General features: G+C 55.0%; 2 protein-coding genes across 2 annotated transcripts; one reads left to right on the forward strand and one right to left on the reverse strand.

Moving 5' to 3' along the window:
- Positions 1–6,371: 6,371 nt before the first annotated feature.
- On the reverse strand, positions 6,372–7,697 carry NCLIV_049410 (conserved hypothetical protein; the record flags this gene model as incomplete). The annotated part of the gene is made up of 1 exon (XM_003884493.1): positions 6,372–7,697. The coding sequence occupies one exon, from the start codon at positions 7,695–7,697 to the stop codon at positions 6,372–6,374; it is 1,326 nt and encodes a 441-aa protein (XP_003884542.1).
- Positions 7,698–14,044: 6,347 nt separating this feature from the next.
- Positions 14,045–20,750, forward strand: NCLIV_049420 (Serine/threonine protein phosphatase, related; the record flags this gene model as incomplete). Its single annotated transcript, XM_003884494.1, has 8 exons — positions 14,045–14,100; positions 15,014–15,850; positions 16,580–16,890; positions 17,222–17,933; positions 18,305–18,768; positions 19,090–19,204; positions 20,014–20,103; positions 20,624–20,750. 8 exons carry the CDS (start codon positions 14,045–14,047, stop codon positions 20,748–20,750), a joined length of 2,712 nt encoding a protein of 903 aa, XP_003884543.1.
- Positions 20,751–21,986: the final 1,236 nt, after the last annotated feature.

The raw sequence follows: 21,986 nt of genomic DNA on the forward strand, positions 1-21,986 counted from the left end.
GCTTCTCGCAGGTGACGAAACGTTGAAAGAGCAGTGATCCGCGAGGCGGTTGGTCCAAGGGGTTCGGAAGTGTATCAGCCGTGTAAACGTGCGAAGATGACGGAAGCCTTCATTCGCAGTGATCCCCCGCTGTGTACCGAGCAGCCATAGAAGAAACAAATCCAAGAGGTCTATGTGTGTAGCTTGAGACGTCCTGTTCTCGTTTAGGTATCGTAGGCGAGCCGTCGTTATTTTACTAGAGTCTCTGCGGTAACAAGGGACTTGAGTGAAGCCTTTCTAGAATGTGGTGTGTCAAAAGCCATGTTGCGGTGGCCACGATCTACAAGTGACAGCTTTTGTAGTGTGTCTGCAAAGTCTAAGACAACGCACTCCTGTTTTAGGCACTCGCTGAGCAAAGTAGAACTTCGGTTATTCCCCGGTTGAAGTCGGTCGTTACGTGAGCTCTAGCGGCCAAACACAAGAGGTATCTACGCTTGTAATGGTAGGATGTATTTTTCTTTACCGGTGAACAGTGAGGCCGTCACGAATGCTTTCGAAGAATTGAAAAAGACTCTCAAAGTTTGCTCATGAGTGTTCGACAACTTTGTGGTCCATGTGTGTGTCGATAGCATGTAATGCGTGTGGCCCTGCATTACTTTGAAACTGCCAAATTGCATGGAATATGCCAAAGTCGTAAAATCATGTGCCGTACACGAAGCTCGATACACCGATTATTCGTGCCCCGTGAGCGAAGCGATGTATTTGCACTGGGGAAAACCCGGTTGGCTACGGCTGTCCAAACGCGTCTCCCCAAACCGGTGGGTGTGAAGAAGCTGCTGCAGCGACAGGCAAGAGGTGTACATCAGATTCACCCTGTTACAACACATTCCGAGTCCAATTGCAAGACCAGCAAGTGGTTTGCCGCTAGCTCATACTTACTCGAGGTACGTATTCGTTCAAGTTTTTCCGGAGTGGGTTAGTGCCTGGCCGTTTATACAGTTCTCTCCCGACTTTTCGTAGATCGTATCAGAAGACGCAACGTAACAAGTAATTACCCGATTTCAAACTCCTTACGTGCATACACCTGATCCAGGTTCCCCTTCCCCGAGGTGGTCGAACAAAGGATCCGTATCATCCAAGCGTCTCAGTTCATCGGACTGGATACCCTTGGACTCCCGCCTGGCTGAACCAAGGCATCTGAATCCCGAGGCAGCCAGCACTTTTTTTCGGGCATGTATTCGATGAACCGCATCAGGCCTCTTGAACTTGACTAGTAATACATGCTTGTGTCGTCAAGAGATCTACAGCACTAGGTGAGAGCTTTCACTGGCTCATGATCACTGTTCTGCAAGTAGCTCCGACAATGCAAACGAAACACGGACATATCCCAAGTTACCACAGGCAAAACAGTGCATTATTCTGCGGAAGCCTTAGGCGCAAATCTAACCTCGCACACAATCTTCGGTCGCACGGCGGTCAGCCTCTTCACGCAGTCAGCCAAGTAAGACAGAGAGTCTAGCATGAGACGGGTCTCTCAATGACGCAGTGAAGCGTGCTTTCAGATGAAGCAAGCCGTGTTTCTCTTTGTGTTGTTCTAGAGATGGGGACACGGAGGTCCTATATGTTCGCCAAACCACTGGCAAATACCAATGAGTCAATGTCGTCATCAGCGTTACGGTGCTAGCCTGCTTAGTAACAATGGTAGAAAACAAAAAAGTGGGCGATGCTGTCAGAATAGCTTCGCAGTTTCTTGTGCCGGCAAACCACGTGACCCTTACAATCGCAGTGCTGCAACCAGTTTTCTCGTCTTTGCTCCAGCGGTGTCCTCTACCGCGTTCCCCAACTGGCGACGCCAGTGGAAACTGCCACCGGCTGAAGTCTTGCATGCAGAACTATACAATCACATCAGCGTTCGAGTTGATTAAGTTCGGCGGCTCAATCATATTCGAGCTGCTGCATATCAGGCAGCATTAACGAGATGCAAAGATTGTCCTACCGGGCCGAAGAGGCATATTCGATGCCATCAGCCGCTGGTGCCTCGACCACAGTCAAGATCCGCTTGCGACCTACTTTTCTTGTGGGGGGGGGGGGGGGGGAAACCTTCTCCCCGATTTTCGACGACGCAATCGACAAGTCGTCGCAGTAAGCTGGTGACCAACTGGCTGAAGATTACTGATTCATTCTACCGCCCGTTTTCGGAGAACATCTGTCTCGTCTCGTCCATCGAATTTTGCAGTCAACTACTCCCCGCCATCTTGTTTCTGCCGGAGCAGACTGATGTAGAGATTCTGGGTCTTCCATGTGTAAGCAAAGTAACCAACACTTGGGGACACCAAAACTTTCCGTCTAATGATAGCACAATAAAGATCTGGTATCTGTTTTTCATATCATAGGAAACGCGTCGTGAGTACAGAAGAACCCTACTATCTTAGGTAACGGGACCGAGAAATTGGTACATGATAGCAGCGGCATCCATCAGCAACCTGTTCAGAAATCCTGCGTCACCGTGGAGTCTAATTCTCTAGTCCTCCAGACACCTACTAGTTTTGTTCCAGCAGCCCCTCAGGTATTTGAACTCGAGCTCCAGAAAAACCTTCACTGTCGTCAGGTGAGAAGGTTTGGAGTGGTTTCCTTCATCGGGAATTCCTGGTCTCCGCAAGAAGTACCGTGTTTGAATGTGGGCGCCGCCGTTTGTTTCGGCCGGACGACGAAGAAACAAACATATTTCAGCCGAACCGGTGAATTTTCTCCGAAAATGGAAGACGTTAGCGTAGGTGAGGATAAACGGTGTACGAAGCGCACATGCCAAGTGCAAATCTTTCACAAAGCCACAGACACTTTCTGCTACAGAACAGCATTATCGTAGGTCCTCTCAGTAAGAGAGTTTGCTGGACGGATGCCTAGGACAACCGAAACGTCCGATACGTTCCAATACCAAGTCAAGTGCAGAGTGATTAATTGAGCTCACCCATATATATCCTACCCCTTTCTTGAATTTGATCCTGAGTGTTTCAATGCAGAAGCCCTTCAGGTGGCGGAGAAGTATGTCGCCAGACATCGCATCGACGAGCTTCTTAGAGTGCGTCATCTACTGCAGCCAGATCCCGTTAGAAATAGAATCTTCCGGCAATAAATCACCTGTTCATAATGATCGCAGACGTTCACGTTCTGGTGTAGATGCCCGTCTGGCGACATAATGGTCTTTCCTAATACACTACGGTTTGAAGAACTGCTCCACCTGATCAGACATCCGGTGTGTAGAGACCATATGTATATTCATGTTGCAGAGGAGACAGGACACCACTGGCAGCCTGCCGACCTCTGGGAACTCCGCGCTATTGCAGAGGAGACAGGGCACCACTGGCCGCCTGCCGACCTCTGGGAACTCCGCGCTATCACTATTTGGGTACATGATAGAGGAAAAGGACAACCCGTTCACCGCCAGTAGACAATGTGACGGAAATAATAAACTGCCATCTGCAGTGGACAGTACAACGCAGGGCATATGCGAGGCTGAGGTGCAAATGTTTCTCAACATACCTTAATCGTACAGTTCGATTCGATCATCCGAAAAGCAAACGACTCTGCTCGGACGCCCATAGCGGCCTAGCAAATCAGTGCTGCGGCAAACATTGTGTAGCCAGTCTATAACGATATGTAGGCGCCTGTGCAGATTTTCTAAAATACAACTTGCACTGCCTCTTTGACGCAGTTTTCACAATTTCCCCCTCGGTGGTGCTGTCCTGGAACAAAGGGGAGATACGCGTATGACTGCTGGCAGAAGCGGGCAGTCAATTTCTATACACATAATTTTGTGTTACATTTGCATGACATCCAGGATATATACGCATCTCTCTGTTTTTACAAACCAATAAACGTGCGTCAGTTTCTCCTGGAGGAACTGCAGCGCCGCCAGGCGCAGGTGAGGCACTTCATCTCGCAGTTGATAGTTCTGCCATATTTCTGGGAGCTCGACGCGGGAGAGGCACGGCCACAACCAAATCACTAGCGCGCAGAAATTTTAGGCGTTTCCTAAATATTTCCTCCCCAGTGGCTGAAATGTACTTCGAAGCCCTAGGCTTGTGCGGCAGGGCGCCTAATGGATGCCCCCCCGATTTAGGATTCCTGTTCTGACCTGGTAGAGATTAGCATATCCACCCTTTGTTCATAAAACTCTTGCAGACAGAACACGAGGGATGGCGGGATCATAGTCCTTTTTTCAGAAAATTCCGTATGCGTCTCACTCACCGAGACCTTGAGCGTGGTTAAACTCGTTTTCCTGTGGCAAATGCCCCGCAACCAGACACGTTCTCAACAAAAGTAAACGGTTGCGAACCTGGTGACGGAGGACATTATACGCGACTTAATCCAAAGTACTAGTTTGTTTCCCGTGAATCTGCAGGGTCCAGCTGCGGGGATGTTTACAACAAAAGAAATCGACGCAGTTTTTGAACTGTGCGACACCGACAAGGACGGAAAGATCTCCAACGAAGACTGTAGAGCAGGTAAAGATTTCGGGGGCGATTTTTGGTACCCTCTTGCCTCGTGAGCTCTTCTTCCACATTGTTTCATTTGCTGCCACAACACAGCGTGGCAAAGTCAGTCAGGTTCCTTGGTGTTGTGTTGACACGGCAGCCGCTTTTCTCTGACCCACCTCCGCCTACGGCGGGAAAAAGGAACCTATGGACTGATGTCGCTCCTCCTGCGGCTGAATCGGTAACTAACGACGAGTCCTCCTCTTGTGCGCCCAGGGCTCCAGTATGTCCTACTCTCGTTAAACAACTATGAGGAGGCTAAAAACGCCATTATTCCAGATACAGTCACAAGGCCTCAGTTCCTTGACCTCGCGTAAGAAACATGGACGGGCTCTCGACAATGGCGGTCCCCAAGGGAAACAGAATTGCCGACAGTTGTCGGATCTGCTGAAAGATAAATGATTTAGACCCGCCTCTCAGCTCTGGTTGGCCGTGTACTGGGGGTTGCGACTAGGAGCCCCAATTGAAAAACCGATTTCCCAGTCCCCACAATTTTGCTTAACAACATCCTTTTTGCTTGGGTGCGTCGAAGTCATCTGCCGACTAAGCTAGAAACATATCAGTGCGACACGACACAAGCTGCAGCAGGCAACAGACATCAGATGAGCCAGCGGAATGCTTGTGCTGTGCGTGAGGAAGAAGGGTATGTTCTTTAGGAGGAAACGCATCCCGGGAGGCACGAACTTTTGCCTTGTAGACCTAGAGAGACTTGCATTGCGGTTGCACTGTGAATAACCCGCGGGTGGACTTTCCTTTCGTAGGAAATCACTAGTCCAGCTTCATACCGGCACAAGCGAGAATGAATGATGTACAGCCGACGACTCCATCACTGCCACCAAAGTGAAGCGAAGAGATGATGCAACAGGACGACTGATGGTGTGTGCAAAGCCATGACACACGGCGACTCATGATAGGGAGCAGCCAAAGATGCGTTTTTTGGCTGACCGCTGCGTCTGTTTCGAAGTGGGAAACAACTCTGTTGCGACTGAGGGAGCTTTCGTTGGACGCCAGCTGATTGACCCGGGGTCGCCTCAGCACAGCCATGAACATCGCAAGGTGACAAAAACCCGTTTGTGGAGAGAAACTAAGCCTATGGACAGTGAGGTCGGGCAGAGCACTCTGGACCCGACCGGCGGTCCGCCTCAGCGGAGCGGCGTGGAAGCCGCGAGTACCCGCACGAAAGTCGCTCATATTTCTGAAGAAGCGTGAACAAGTGTCGGATAGCCCATTCCTACGGATTTCACAGGTGCACACTCTGCGCGAAACAATTCCCACCCTGGTGGCTCTTCCTCGAGTTGTGTGCCGCTTCCGACTGGCCTCGAGGCCGCACCCGAATCTATCGTTTACGAACACACGTTGCATTCGGTTCGGTTTGTTGAACCAAGTGGAATTCCACTGTTCCGCTCACACGAACAGAAACATGGCTCGACAACTTGGCCAGAGACTTGTCAGCATCTACGTGACCGTTCCATCACAACAGCGTTTCCACGCACCCGTAGGATTGCCGGAATGGCATCCAAATCAGGCGTATTGCTCTTGTGAGGTTGCTCGGCTCACAGGCAACCAGGCACAGCGTGCAGCTGCTGGAGGCCTGATCCGACAAGAGAGACACGCGAGCGTGTTCCGCGAATTCTTGACGAAGATGTGCGTCTGTACAGCCTAACTCAACAAAGCTCCCCATCGCAAACTGAGGCAGCTGTGTTCTTTTCCACTCTACTGTTTCGACACTTTGTGACCATGAACGAGCACGTCGCATTTGCCCGCCAACCATGCCACTCCTGGCAAATGGCCACGTCAGCACTTTGTGAAACCATTTCTGTTTCCTAGACTCAATCACAACGGTCAATCATGGATCGGCTAATGGAAGCCATTGGCCGTGTCTCCGCACTCGCTACCAACACTGCTAAGTTCCAGCAAGGCATCCGCAGGCAGTTCACGGGCGGCGGGCCGCTTTGCTCTCCACTGTAGAATGCCTTCACTCCCGAAGCTGATAGGAGACAAACTGTGCAAATGCGAGACACTGGCTGACCGAAACGCAGGCGCCACCGAAGTAGCTGAAAGAGACACTGCTGCTGGGGCTGAAGTCGCCGGAGTGGCGCTGCACAGATCCCCGCTAGAGTGGCTTTGCCTACTCTTCCCTTTCTCAGTCGTGGTATTCAAGAAGCCGGCTGGACCAGAGCCTACATGCGTACCACTCAACTGACCGCCTGCTTCTCGCACATGATGCTCTTGTTCTCCGGCACCCCTCACACAGCCGGGTTGGAGACAATCGACCGGTAGCGTCTGACAGCGAAGTTGCTTAGAGAGAGGTAGGTTTGCTCCTATCCACGGTGTTTGTGGCGGTTGCTGGTGCTCCATGCGATCAGCACGAAACGCGCCGGCTGCGAGCGAGACAGCGGACGCCCCAGCAGAGACTCCCGGCAGCTGGCGGGGATGTGACGAGTAGTGGACGATGTCAGCCGTCCTTTCTGGATGACGCGTGAGAACAGCGTCGGGGAAGGGGCTACCGCAGTGCACCGACTGCACTCGTTTGTGAGAAAAGGCAGCGGGTTGGTGCACTGACGCACAACCGTGAAACTCGCCGTCGCGGCTCCCAGTTTCTGGTGCTATTTGCGGTGTGTGCACGAGAGACAGTGTGCCAGGAGTCGCCCTTGCAGCGTGCTGGAGACACTGAAAGGATGCATGGGCCAGCTGCGGTTTCTGGTCCCCATGGTCACCTGCCTCACCTAGCTGCCGCAGGATCGGTGAGTCACTGGTATAGCTCCCGGTACCTGCAACAGAGGCCAGAAGATACACAGGGGGGGCAGTTGAGGCAGAACATACTGATGAGACCCCTGAAGAAGAGGAAGAAACCGGTGGGGCGAAGCCCGTCGTAGTGCCTGTTGAGCGAGGCCGCCCACGAGCCGCAGTCGCTTGCGAGAGCAGCGAGCACCGCCTGCCTCCGTGAGGGCTTCTGCCCTCGCACTGAATGCCACTGACGGCGGTTGTCTGCTTTGCCGCTGCTTCTTCTGGCCTTTGACACTCTCCCCAAGGATGCCGCGCAGCCCCTGACCCGACACTCAAACCAATGGCCTTTCTGTCTCTTTTCACGCCATTCACGCAGCTGAGAAAGGGCAACCTGTTGTGAACGAGAAACAGCCCCCCGCGAGCTGCCGACGCCAGATGCGGATCCTCCGTCAGCATTTGCTGCAGCTGTGGCGACAGAGTCAAGAGCACAGAGCCGGTAGAGTCCCTGTGACCTGACAAGCCGGGGGCAGTCTCGAAGGCAGGCGCGTCGAATGGCGTGGGCTGAGCTCGCGCCGCCACCTGGGCAGTATCCAACACACGCGAGGAGTGGGGCCACGCAGTCGAAGCTCCAGGACCACAGACACCTTCCCACTGCGCCTGGATTGCTACTAGCTCTCCTGACACGTGCAAAGGGCTGGCGTGATCCTGTCCCGTTTTCGCTTTATCCTGCTTTTCTGGACTTGGACTGCATTCCGTATTTTGTGTGTTGCCGGTTTCCGGCGGCGCTCGACCCAGCTCTGATGCTTCCTGCCCTGAAACGCGTCCGCCTGTCCGCTCGGCGGAGCCAAACAGTGAAACATCAGACGGAAACTTGCTCGTCTGGTCGCGATCAGTGCCTGTTTTCCTTTTCTCTCTCTCCTGTGCAAGTAACTCGTCGACTTGCCCCAGACGCAATTCGAAGGCCGTCAAAGGCTGCGTTGCATGGGGCTTTACTGGCGACCCGGTCCCCAATTCCGGCCCCAAACTCTCCTTTTCAGGGGGCACACAGCGGGTTTCCTCGGCTCCCTTTCCTTCGTCACGAAGAACGTGTCTAACTGGTAGTCCGACCTGGTAACAAGAGAAAAGGCAAGCAGGACAGGGAAAGAGAGCAAGGAGAGCACGACTCGAAAACCGCTTTGCCTTAAACGCTGCTGACCTACGACCTCCACTGTAAGTGCCTGGCACTACGCTTTGCTTGTCCAGCAAGAGAAACATGACACAAAGATGCCATGACATTCCGCGTTTGAGGATCAGTGGCCCATCTGCAGACCTCAGCAGCGGGCATTCCTTCACATGGTGAAGCAAGGCCAGCACACATGACATGGGATCGCACGCTACTTGACAGAATACTAGACCGCAGAAAGGACCCGTGGCGGCAGCCAGGTGATCAAGAAGGGACGTGGTCCTCGATGTTCAGAAGCGGTGAGCCAGTAGAGAAAGAGGGGCATCTCTGCGCCGTCCCTAAAGCCAAGAGCGAAAAAGATTTCGGTCACGCAACCTGCCTGGCCCTACGTTCTTGGCACGGAGAAGCGCCATAGCCTCGTCGACACGTTCCAGCGCTCGAGATAGCAGGGACTGAAGAACGTCCACCTCTTTTTCCTTCTCGAGGAGATCCGCATTTAGGGCTGCAACCTCGTTTGCTCTGGCCATCTCGACCTCTCTCACGCGAGCACGCGCCGTTCGAAGGTCTCGCGCTAAACCTTGCAAGAGGTCTCGGCTCTCCATTTCCAGACAGGCACGTTGGACCCGCTGTCTGTACAGCGCGCGTTGCAAGGACACGCATGTCGGGCAGTTCGGATGCGTTTTCGTCTCCGGTGTCGTCGGAGACGCAGGTCGACGGGTGGGGGACTGAGACCAGAAACGCGTGTCTCGGCCACTCTGACGCTCCTCGCTCGACCTGGAACTCAGCTTGAGTCTCCGCAAAACGGAAGACAGCACGTCATCTTGTTCAAGTCTCCTTCCGCCTTCCGTGGTTTCGACCGAGCTGTCGGGACATCCGACAGGTCCGAGATCTGAACACCGCCAAACTTCCTCGAGATGCTGCTCTCTTCGCGTTCTCACGGGCCGAGAAGAAGGGGAACCACTCTCTCTCTCCGCGTTTCCTCTTCCGCCACCGTCGACACCCTTCCCCTTACCTCTCCCATCGTCCACAGTTGTGGACCCCTGACTCGTCTCAGCCGCGGCGCCAGTCTGACGTGCGCAGAAAATCTGCCGTGTACCAAACTTGCCGAGGTCCCGCTGGACTTGCAGCTTCAAGTGCTCAAGGGCTTCTAGGCAGCGAGTTTCCTCGCCAGCGGCCAAGTCGGCTGCCATGAGGAGCGGAAGAAGCATCGGTTTGACAGACGTAGCAAAACTCCCAATAGGTGTGTATGCCCCTGTGGGGCAAGACGACCCAACGCCCAGAGGCCGTCACATAGTCTTTCTAAAATGGGATTCCTAGGTTTCTACAAACTGCCTTTTTCTGGTGAGTATATGCTACGAGTAGAGTCTCGATTTGCCAGCAGTGCCGCATGCGCAGTGGCAGATCCACACAGGCAAGCCTAGCTTAATGCAATTCCCCCCCTCAGCCACATACGAAAAAGCAGTCCGCGATGGGTTCTGATACAAAGTGTTGACAGAAGAGGGACACGATATCGCTAGTATACCCTTGCCGGGTCGGGATACACTCGAAAAGAAGCCCTCGATGATAAAGGCCAGGGCGGCACGAGAGTGAGGAAAGGCAACTTTCCAAACGCCTGGTCGGACTACGAATATGCAGACGGGCAACAGGGAAAGGTTTCGTGTCCTTGGGCCGTGTTTCGGGCAAAGTCGTATGGAGCGCTTCCGCCCCTTCGATGCGAAAACAGCCTTGACAAGTCACCTCCGGCTCGAGATCCCGTACAGACAAGGAAGAGACGAGCGAACGGCGAGAGAATCCCCTTCGCGTCGCCCAGATCCTCCTGTGGTGTCTCAGACGTGTCTTTATCGGCAAGACCTGCGGCCAACCAGGTGAATAGTGCATGCTAAAAAACGATCGCTTGCGGTGGATGCCACAATGCAGAGACTGCACACCCCGCCAGGATCAGGACGGCGGCCGAACAAAATACCCACAAACGAGAGCACACTCGCTAACACGAAAGGGAAAGCTGAAGAACGCAAATAGTGATTGTGGCGACGACAAGCTCGGCGAGCCGTAAAGTGTAGATACACATAAGCAAGATGCCGGGAACGGCAGATGGTATGACACTGCACGAGGCACGAAACTCTCAGGAGAAGTCGTTTTGACGTAGGGAACAGAAACCGGGAGGACATATCATGTTGAATTGAAAGATGGAGGAAAATCTGAGGAGCAGGATGAGAAGTTGCAAACGATCAGGCAATCTCGACGCGGAAGAGAGATTTGTCCTAGGCTCCACTGATGTGCATTCGGAATTTTGTTTCCTTGCTGAATTACGAAAGGCACGACATAAACACCGAGATCAGTAGATACATTCTAGCAGAGATCGGAAAGGAACGCAATGCATGTGTGTGAGGGAGACAAAAGACCAGAAATCGAGCGACAAAGACTATGAAGGACACACGACGCGGCGCAAAGCGACACCCGGCCCCCTTGCCTTGCATGCACCCTCCAGGCGGGAGGCAACGGTCGCGGTGTTCTGCCTCCTTCGTTGGAGTCAATTTCCCTTTGTGTAGCGATTACCTGTGTTTAGGTCGGCCGCACGCCGCTGCAAAAGAAAAAAGTAGGAAAGAGGCAGTTCGATTTCCCCTATGCTTACATTTGGTCTACGGAAGTACCATCACCCCATTCGGGTCGGCATCTCATCCCAAGACAAGAGAGGATGCAGTTGACTCCAGAGCAGGCGCAGGGACACGTGTAGATTGGGACCATTTGAAGCATTCGTAACTCAGTGAACATGCATCCGGAAAAGCTTCCAAAAGGACAATCAATCACTCAGATGCTCCAGTGCCCGACCGTTTCTCTGTGGCGCTAGCACCACGAGATGCACTCGGCCAGCACACTTGTCGCAATTGTTCTTTGGTTTTGACAAGGTCTTGTTGCACATTAAATTGAACGCAGGGACACAGTCCTTCTCTCTCGTTCTTCTGGGTTTGGCTATCTTTCGACTACACGGGTTTTCACGAATCACGATCGGAGCCGTTGTAGTTAGCACCATCCTCAATTGCTCATTTCTGAGCCAGGGGGGCGTCGAGGGTACACAAAGGATTCAAATCATCGGGGGCAAAACTATGGAGCTGTGCAGTCGGCATGCTTTCGTTCGGTCTATTCATTTGCTACTCTAACTGCGTTGCCGTCTCCGCTCCCTAGCGCGTTCCGCCTGTCTACTTGAGAAGCGCACGCAGGACGTGATGCCACTGGGTCGGAGAAGAACGTCTGCGCGACACCCTGCAGACTGTATCTCTCTTTGCACAAAATGACGTACACACAAATTGGACGCAACGTTAAAGTGTCTCTTTGTGTCGCCCTCCCTGTCGTAAAAGGGCAAAGTGAAGTTCCGCCAAGCCTACCCCCTGCGAGCGCGGTTGTGGATCATTCGAGACCTCCGTTTTCTGCCACGTTCCAGCTCCCCGTGATTCCTCCGGCTCATGGCCACACGCGAGAATATCCTCGTAAGAATCACCCTTCCTCAAGGGAGCGATGATCGGGGCTGGCGATGAAAGAACCACATCCCAGAGGAACCGCACGGATGTGTCACACGGACGCTTTTACACTAAGAGAAAGGATACGGCTCACTAATGAATCAACGCTTTCACGTGAACAGAAAGTAATTGAATTTTCCTAGTTTCTACACGGCCTTCCGTCGCTTTTTCTGCGAGGTAAGATTACATTAAATATGGTCTTGCCAGCAGACACTGTGTGTCAAGGAGCGAGCGACGCACCTACTACTGGGAAGAACGCGGCATTGTCAGAGACGGCCAGTGTCGGATCTCTGTCGAGAAGGTGCGATCATTTGCTTCAACACACTAACAGGTCCGTCTAAAGTTCCACTGTAGGCGTAGCTGCCCCCGAAAGAATCCAACAAACAGCTGTCGGTTGTGTGTGTCATGCTTAGTGCGTTCGAGGCCTGACTTGTCAGCCCAACGTATCCCTACAAAACCGAAAACACGCGTTTCTCCTCAGTCCCTCTACGCGGCAACGCGGCGCTCGCCGAAAAAAATACGATGCACGATGAAGAGGCGGTAAATGTGCCGTTGTATCCTTGCACTTGTCAGCACGGAGTTGGCTGTCGAATCTTCGATTATCTGCCTTTACTCCCGCAGCTGATGCGTTACCGTGCACTTCGAAGCTACACCGGAGAAGCGGCGCTGGTTTGTGTGTTTCAAACGGATTGAACTCGCGAGACAGAGAGCCCCGTGGAAACTGTGGCAAACGAATTGACTTTCTCGACTTCACCCGTGTGACTGACGAACGGACTGATTCACCGGTCATTTGTCTTCTTTGCTATGTCGAGCAAGACTGCGAGTGACTATCCGTTGACTGTGAGAGAATGTGTCGGGGCGAAACAATCAAACGTGGGAGTGCATGAAGGAGGGAACTGACAGAGAACAGGCAACAAAGAAGCTCTGAAGTTCCTTAGCATAGAGCCATGTCACAGGTAAACTCTCCGTCATCGACGATAATGAAAGTGGATAACTTCTTCGTGGTTGTCCACTTTACAGGGGATCACTCCAGTTTTCTAATCAAATAAGAAGAGAATTCAAGTGGTATCTGTGATGATCTGGATCGATGCTGGCTACGGAACGAAACACTCCGAAAGACAACATGCGTTACCAGCGCATGCAGCGAAGAGACGCTGTGGTCGGTATTGGCAGGTCGGATGCAAATTCACTGTCGCTGGTTGCCGTGAGAACTCGTAGCAAAAACGAGGAAAACCGATGCGCGGAGAAGGCCTTTGAGGGTACAAACTTGGCGAATTTCATTTTCGCCAAGGCCTGCGTGTTTTTCGTTTTTCCCTTGTGGAAACGATCGCGCGTTTCCTCCTCGCTTTTCTCTTGCCCATTCCTGCCCCGGTGTACCTCACACAAGCAAGCTGAAAAATGCCCAATTCTACGATAGATGAGTCAACGGGACTACGCAGGCCACACCACGAGGACAGAACAGCATTTCTTTTTTGTGGAACCACACGTCTGCTAGTGGACAGGCTCGTTTTTGCTTCGGCGAGTCGTTTTTCGCTGTCTCTCCGCTCGGACGGCGTTCTTGTCTCGGGCCGCTTCCCCGGCGACAGCGTTCATCCAGTTGCTAAAACGGTGCCAGGCAAACAAGAATCCGATCCGTGTATTCCGTACAGACGCACACCAGGAAGGAGACTGAAGAGTGAATGTCAGGATATTCGTACATCTTCTTTGCTCCCCGACTGTCTTCGCCACATGCCCGTCTGTTCTTTGTCCATGTGAAATGTTTCTTCCGAGAGGCACACATCGGCACACGCGCCTGTCTCACTCTTTCTTTCTTTCTGTATCGGACGAGCGGTGTAAAACTCTGGCGACACAATTGCCTCAGCGGCAGCAGGTCGGAGCTAAGTTCCTCCGTTTCTCTGGCGTTAAAACGCGTGTCCAGCGCTGTGCTTAGAACTCCAACAAGTGTGCCTTCCCCCACGTTAACGTTTAGGCATATTTCTTTCGCACTGTGGACCTCTACAACGCCGTCCTCTGAGCTTGGTCCTCGCATGTTTTTGCTTCTGTCTCCTTACAGATTTCCGTGCTGCCCGACGACCGTTGAGTTGGTTCACAACATCTTCCTTATTGGCACACAAACCGACTAGCACATGTGTGTCCATACGCTTTCTCTGCCAAGAGGTGCTCTGAAGAAGAACCTCGGAGTGTAAGCCGGTTCCTGGTTTTCGTTCAACACATTCTAACATTTCCCCCGTTTCCTTTCCTTTAACGTCTTATGCATTAGAGCCCCGCCAAAGGCGCACGCGGAAGACGTCGAGGAAATGCTGCCGCCTCTCCGTGTGTAGAGCCGGATAAGGCGGTGTACGTACACCTGAAAAGGGCGCGGCTGTGGAGTCTTCGTTAGCAGGCCCCGGGAACAGATAGGCAGGAGTACAAATGGTTTCCTTTTCTCCGCCCGTATCCGTCTCCACACCGGAGATGGGGAGTCCGGGCTGTTCTTCGCCACATCGCACATCGCATCGTCCACTGCGACCGAGTTTTTCTGCGCTATTGACTCCAGCGGAATTACACCTTTTGTGGGCACACGAGAAGACACCTAGAGACCTTCGAGAAAACGAACGAAAGAGAAGAGAGCGAGACAGGGAGGAAGGGACGAGGGGCGAGGGACGGTTGACGGCCACTAAGAGAGGCACAGGACGCAAACGGACAGAGGCGACAGCGAGCGAGGGAAGAGAACCGAGGGGAGGGCAGGAGGGGAGACAGGAAGGTGGGAAGGTGGTCAAAGATTTGACGGGAGACGCGAGATTACAGAGGAGCGAGCAGGCGAAGAGACATGCCGAGACACTGCACGTACCAGTGGCTGCCAAATCGCGCACTGGATTTTCTTCTCCGCGAGAAGAAAGATGTCTCGACGCCTGTGCAGCAAGATGCTTGAGAGGAAGGCAGAGAGGAGAGAACGACACGGAAGAGCCGAAGATGCGTTCGCAGCTGTTCCCCGGCACCTCCGAAGGCCGGCGAGTTCAGACATGTAGACGAATCACGCGAGGGAGGGAGACATGTTTTCTTCCACGAGTCTGTCTGTTTGTTTCCGTCTGCTCACTCGTTTGCCTTCTCGGCAGTTCAGCAGAGGCGATACCGCAGGAAAGCCTGGGAGCCGCGCCTCCAGGCCAGGCTGCCTTCGCCTCCCACACTCGAGGCAGCGAACATGGAGCGTCTTCGCCTGTTCAACGGGTGCCTTCTCGCCGTCCTCCTTCCTTTTCCCCACCTTCCCCGGCCTCCGCTGTTTCTCAAGAGCCTCGTCTCTCTGAGTCGTCCGCTGTCTCTGCTGATTCTGTCCCTTCGTCTCTGCCTTCTCGCTCTTCGTCCACGCTGTCTCCGGCGCCTTCTTCTTCCGGCGTGTGGGCTTCGCTCCAGTCCTCTCATCGAATCCCCGTCCAGATGGTGGGAGCGCGCGCCGCCGTCAAGTCGATCTCAGTCGGCAACCAGACTCTCCTTCTCGCTTTAGACACGCAGACAGAAGGGGTGCGCCTCTTTCTGTCCAATTCCACTGCGTGCACGCAGCCCCCCAGTCTCCCGCGCTCGGCCTCAAGCAGCCCACTGGGTGCCAAGGCGAGCGACCGAAAGCTGCTGTCCGAGTCGACAAAGCGGGTCGAGTCCTCCGCGGCGGCGCCTGCCGGGAGAGCCCGAGAGCGGGACGGAGAGGCTGCCGCCCACGCGACACGGGGCCCGGAAGGAGACTTTGTAAAGATCCTCTTCAAAACACTGCCATTTCTGCGGAGCCGAGGGAAGACGCGGAACTCCCGAGTCAAGGGCGGACAGAAACGCGAGTGCTACGATCCCCGACGCTCCGGCCTCGCAGCCTGGTGCCTCAACCGCCGACAGGCCTGCAACTTTCTAAGCGACGCCCCTTTCCAGTGCCGCGCGGAGACTGACGCCGACGTAGCGCAAGCAGCCCCGTAAGCGTACAGAGGAAACAGCACGGAAAGAACCACTTGATGCCGTTGCACGGGCGGGAAACATTCCCAAACACAAAAGACAGCAGCGTAGCGACGAAAAAGCGAGGCAAGAGGATGGAAGAGAAAGAGGACGAGGAAGGAAGCGAAAGAAAGAGGGCGAGGAAGGGAACAAAATGAGACAGATGCCACACAAGCGGTGAGGACGAACACCAACCCGGGGCCCGGGATCGAGGCAAAGCAGAAAGCACGAGAGTGGGCGAAAGACACAGAGACTCGCGGCGAAGAACAAAACACAACGAGGAAACAAGAGAGTGCGCCCGGGGGAGTATGCGCGAAGCGATGGGGGGGTGGGCAGAGACGGAAGGACAGGGAAGAGCAGAGCCGAGGAGGACGGAGAAGACCAGGAAGCGAGGAAGAGAGACGAGAGTGCAAGAGGAGAGCGAGGGCACACGAGAGCGTGGAAAGATGGAGTTGTGGACCTGAACTGTTGTTGAAGAGGATTCCCGAGAGGGAAGACCCCCCCTGTGGGTCGCGGTTTGAGAGCAGGCGTCTCGACAGGGGGGGGGGGGGGGAAAGAGTCGTCGTATCTGGGGTTTTTCTCGGAGTTTTGACTCTCGACATGTTCCCACCAACCCTTCGCGTCCTGCCTGGTGCCTGAGTCGTCCGCGCCGTTCTTCTCTCCCAATGCGTTGTTGCGGTCGCGTCATTTCTTTCCTCCCTTCGCTTCAGCTTCTCTCAGCACTCGGACGGCGTGCGCGTCGCCGAGCTGCGTCTCGAAGGCCTCGACCTGCTTCGCCTCGACCTCGCCACGCCCGCAGATTCGCCCGCTCCGCCGGCGTTTGGGGAGTCAGCGGCCGAGCCCGAAGGCAGGAAACCGCCGCAAGTTCCGAGCGGCGCGGAGCGGAGAGTGGAAGCTGCGTCGGAGCAGAGTCGCGCGCCCATCCACGAGGCGAGCATCTTTCCAGTCAAGCTCGTGGCTGACAGGAAGTCTGCGTTTTACGATCCCTACCCTGGGCTCGACGGCGTGTGGGGCATTGCAGGTGAGAAGGCGGCGAAGGCGAGCGAGAGCAGAGAGAACCAAAGCTTGGAGAGAAAGGGGGAACAGGCGGCTCGGGCGAGAACGCGGCTGTGTGTGGGGGATTCGAAGAATAGAGAAAACCGAAAGAAGGGACGTGGAAGAAGACGCGCCCGCACAGAGCCGAGTCGGCGTCGTTGCGAGTTTCGTTTTCGAAAGGACGAGAAGCTGCGGCGCGTTTTCTCGGGCGTCGCGTTTGCGTGTTGGAAAAGGGCGAAACTCCCCTTTGTCTGGGGTCTCCCCTGGGGGTTTTTGGAGAGAAAACGGATTCCGCGTTTTCTCTGCTGTCTCTGCAGGCCCCGAGTTTTGTTGCCGCAATGCGTCGCTCTGGAGTTCAACGCTTCACGCCCTCAATGTGACGTCGTATGCTTTCGACCTGAACTTTCCTGCTTCCAACACCACCTTTTCCTCGTCGGCCGCACAGGCCGTTCCGCGGAGGGGCGGGGAACGCGGCGGCATGTCTTGGGGGAGCTCACCTGCGCGCTCGGCTCCCCCGGCCTCCGTGCCTCTCTCCTTTCTCCACTTGGGCGTTCTGGAAGAAGACCGAACGGAAGTGGGCGGCTCCGCCCCCGGCGCAGACGCAGGCGGGAAGCTCAAAGGCTTCGCGACTTACGACGAAGCGGGAAGGTGGACCGGACCAGCGTGGACAGCAGAAGAGCGAGGCGAAGCAAAGACCGACGGCGAGAACGAAACAGAGAAAACCGAGAGCGCCGGAGAGAGAGAGGGGAGAGAGGAGGGACTCAGGGGTGTCGCCGGACAGGGGGAGACGTTCGAAAGGAAGCGCGAGGCGCCGGAGCAGAGAGACGAGAAGGGAGGTGAAGCGTCAGGGAACAAGAAACTCGACAAGAGAATCGGAGGGGAAGATATCATTTGGGGCCAGCGAATTCAAACGGGCAATGTGTGGGCGGACTCCGTCGCACACTTTGTCTCCTACGACTGGCAGCTCTGCGGGCACAGCCTGATGGACAACTCGCACATGAAGGATTGGATGGTGACCGTCGACCTCAGGTCAGTGCATGTTGACGAGCGAGGCGCGGTCACATTGTTCTCTGATGGGGGGATTGCATGCCTCTCGCGCATCTGCCCACAGCTCGGACTCCGCCCTTTGATCTCGCTCGGGAAGAGATCCGGCAAGAGCCATCGCACGGTATGTACCTGGTTTCTTTGTCACGTGCCGCGAGAGCTTCAGTCGGCACAAGTCCAAAAAGTGTCGGCCCTCTGCTCTCTCTCAGCCTGGTCGCACCACACATCTGCGCGTGCCTCTCTGCAGTCCTCTCTCTGTTTCTCTCGGCGGCTTTCACTTTTCTGTGTCAACTTCGTCCTCGCGTCGTCTGACGCGTTTCGCGCGTTGCCGCCTCCGCTGCGCCTGTCTCTTGCAGCTCCGAGTGTCTAGTCGTCCCTCGGCCTCTGTGGCTGAGCATGCGGGCGTGGATGAGGCCCGCACTGAACGAGACGAGTCCGCTGTGTACGCTGGACGACGACTTCTCTTCCTTCGTGCCTGCACACGCCCTCGCCGCTTCGGTCGCAGCTGAGGGGAGCGTCTTTCGGCGGATGTGCCCGCTTCGAGGCGGGAGAGCGCACCCAAAAGAAAGTCGCGAGGCTGCGGCGAGGCCGCCGCTCCCAGTTCTCTCCTTCTCGCTGCGCGACACCACCGGCGTCGTCTTCGACCGCGGGGACTCGCCGCAGGTGCAAACGGAGACACCTGCCCCCCGCGTGGAGCTGCCGCTCGAACAGCTGGCCGTGTCGAGTCCCGAGGCGGGACCCGGCGAGGCTCTGTGCGTCGTTCCGCAGCCCCACAGTCTCCTGTCTAGAGAGGGACGAACGGTGCGCCTCGGCACGCGAGGTGAGGCTGGCCACGCAAAAAGAGTGGCGGGGAAGACCACTCAGCGCGAAAGAGCCACACGAAAAGAAAGAGGAGTTGGGGGGGGACCGACTGCGGGGCGCACTGTCGAGAAGAGGCGGGGGAAGACGTGGCGCGCGAGCAGCGGGGGTATGGGTGCAGAGAAGCGTGGAAGGGGCGAACGGACTGCTTCAGGAGACAGAAGACCCCGGGGAGGGGGCGGGGGGGGAGCGACACACACTGAACGCGCTGGACTGCGCCGAAAATCGGTACCTCGGGTTTCCGCAGTTCGCTGTCTGGTCTTTTTCCTGGGCGTCCTTTCAGCCGTCGCCGCGTTCCACTTCATTGTGGACCAGAAGGGTTGGCGTGTGGGGCTCCTCCCTAAAACGCTTCCGCTGCCTTCCTCCAACGAAGCGTGCGCAGCCCAGGCGGCGTGCAGGTGCGTTCTTCATTTTGAGAGAACGAAACGAAAAGACGCGGGAGACAATGTGGGAAAAGGGAGAGAAAGGGGAGTGGAAATGCGGGAAACGGAGAAAGGACGAGAGACGAAAGGGAGGAGAACTCGGGAGAGAAGATCAGAGCGATCGGCGAATGCGCATAGGACCGCGAGAAGAGTCATTCCTACAGAGGAAGGCGCAAGAAACGTGGAAAACCGGAGACGCATATGCGAGACACAGCGTCCAGAAGGCCACGAAGTCCCGACCAGGAACAGACCGGGAGGACGCAAGAGCGAACGGAGAGAGACCAGTAACGAGGCAGAGGGAAGATTCGGGAGAGAACGTGTGGGGGAAGCGAATAGGAGAAAACGCGTGGGGGAAGCGGATAACAGAGAAGACTGACCTGGCTGAGACAACCAGTAGTGGAGGAACAGCGTAGAGCTTTTTCTCAGTCGAAGGAGAAGATCGGCGGATACATATCTATATCTATCTATCTATCTATCTATCTATCTATCTATCTATATATATATATATATATATGTACATCTATTTGTATAGGTAGATACGAATGGATCGTTTGTGGCATTTACAGTGTAGCTACAAATTGAGAAGTTTGAACGTGTGCTCTTATCCCTCCGCAAACAGCAAGGGACGCATGGGATCTGATGTCGGTTTGCCTCCAAGCGCTGAAGAGGTTTTGTACGGGTGCAAATGAGACCAGAGAGGGTGGAAACGGACCTGAAGAAAAGGCCACGAACAGAGGCCACTACGAAAGTGACGAACTCTGGACATTGTCTCTCTTTTGTTTCAGGGGGGAACAGACGTATGTTTCGTCGACGAACGAGTGCGTGGACCCTCTATGCAGCGAGAGGCTGCTTTTTTCTTTGAACGACGAAACCAAGTGAGGCGAGAGACACAGCAAACTGTCTGGTGCGGCTGCTCGGTCCAGGGCCGGGTTTTTGTGTGTGTGGCCTCTCTGTTTTCTCTCGCTTCAATCTTGCTTCTTCGTGCTGTTCCCCGACGTCTGTCCGCGTGTGTGTGTATAGGCTCTGTGTTTTCGTCTCTTCTTCCTGCTTTTCGTTTCGCTTTCGCGCCTTCTGGCCGTTCCTCCCTACCCCCGCTCTCGTTTTATGTCTCGTCCTTCCTCTCCCTGCCTCTCCCTGTCTCGCTGGGTCTCTCTTAGCCACCATTTCTCGGCGTCTCTTTTCCTCCCCGCTTCTCTCTTTCTTCGTCGGCTTTCTCACGTCTCCGCTTGTCTCTCTTTATTCGCACCGCGCCTTCTAAAGCGGCCTGGACGTCTGTCCCGTGTTCGTTTCGCAAGTTTGCTTCCTCCTCCGCCGCCTTGGGCGTGGCCCACATTGCGTTCTTGACAGTTTCACGCTCACTGCAAGCGCGCGTGGCGCCTGTCTCTTTTCCTTCAGAATCTGCGAACTCTCCCCCACAGTCGTCCCTGCGGCCGTTACAGTTGTGCTGCTCCTCCTCGGGCTCGAGACGGCTGTTGTCTGCTTTCAGTGGGCGAATGTGTTGAAGGCGCGAACACTCACGTGACTGTGTGCGCCAGAGGCGCGAAATTCACTAGGAAGAAAGCCCAGAGAAGTGCTGGAGTCCGAGAAGAAACAGTGCAGGGAAACGGGATAGAAAACGCCAAGGATCGGAAACGGCACCGAGCGACGCGGGGGGGGGGGTTTGTCCCTCCGTAGGTTGCGATCCGCTCGACCTTTCCCTCTCTCTTTGGGGAGCAGAAATGGAGCGACGGTCTCAATTCTGGTTTGCCGCGATCTCCGGTTCCTCCCTCTCGAGGTCTGCCTTCGTTTCGCAATCTTCCTGACTGCCGTATCCGGCGTGGACTATCGAGTGAAACAGTGTGCTCCACCGCGCCTAACCAGTTGAAGATTTTCGTACCTGTCGGAATAGCAATAAGAATTGTCATAGCTTTTTGCCGCGCCTTTCCTCACCCGCTGTGCTGCCGCTTGAGTGTCCTAAGCGCCTTTTTTGCCGAGCAGCCGGTCCCCTGCGGTTCCTGCCTCACGTGCTGCGTGCGCTGGGGGGACGGAGAGAGAAGAAACAGGGGAGACAGTGGAATTTGCATGCGTCGACGTCGCAATAAACACACGACCAAAGACATCTCGCGCAATCTCGGTTTCTGCTATAAAAAGAAAAAGCACTCCATTTGCTGGATGCACTGCGGAGGCAGATAGCCCTGAGGGGTGTCTGCCGCTCTCGCTCCGCAGGCGAGGCCTCGCTTGAAAGACATCGGTGCGTGCAACTGGTCTCTCCGTCTCTCACTGTAGATACACTCTGGCATGCACGGGAAACGCAGATAGATGAAGACGGCGACGGGAGGACAGCGTGGTGGGAGGCGCTTCTTTGGCCGGAGGGGGTGTGCACGCGCTGCCTGCTTGAGAATGCCAGGATTCTGAAAACTCCAAAAGACAGTTGCGTTAGAGGGTGACCTTCTTTTCTTCGAACGGAGGCCGCGAGGACGGCGCGCCATAGGCAGTGAAGCAGAGAAGCGTCTCCATTATTCCCGAGTACATAGAACCCTAGACTCAGTTTTACATGCATATCTTCTAGGCGCCCTCGGAGAGACGTCGGTCCGGTTCTCTGACAGATAGACCGCGCATACAGCCGCGCTCTGTAAAGGAGAGCAGTTCCCTGCAATTCGACTGGACACGGCTGTTGACGAGACCGAGGCTCGCACCTTCGACTCCCGCGGAAACGAAGCAACTATGCACGTTTCAACCTCCAAGACGTACGCTATCCATATATCTACGAACATGTACA

This window comes from Neospora caninum, chromosome X (genome assembly GCF_000208865.1).
Source record: "Neospora caninum Liverpool complete genome, chromosome X".
Classification (NCBI taxonomy): Eukaryota; Apicomplexa; class Conoidasida; order Eucoccidiorida; family Sarcocystidae; genus Neospora; species Neospora caninum.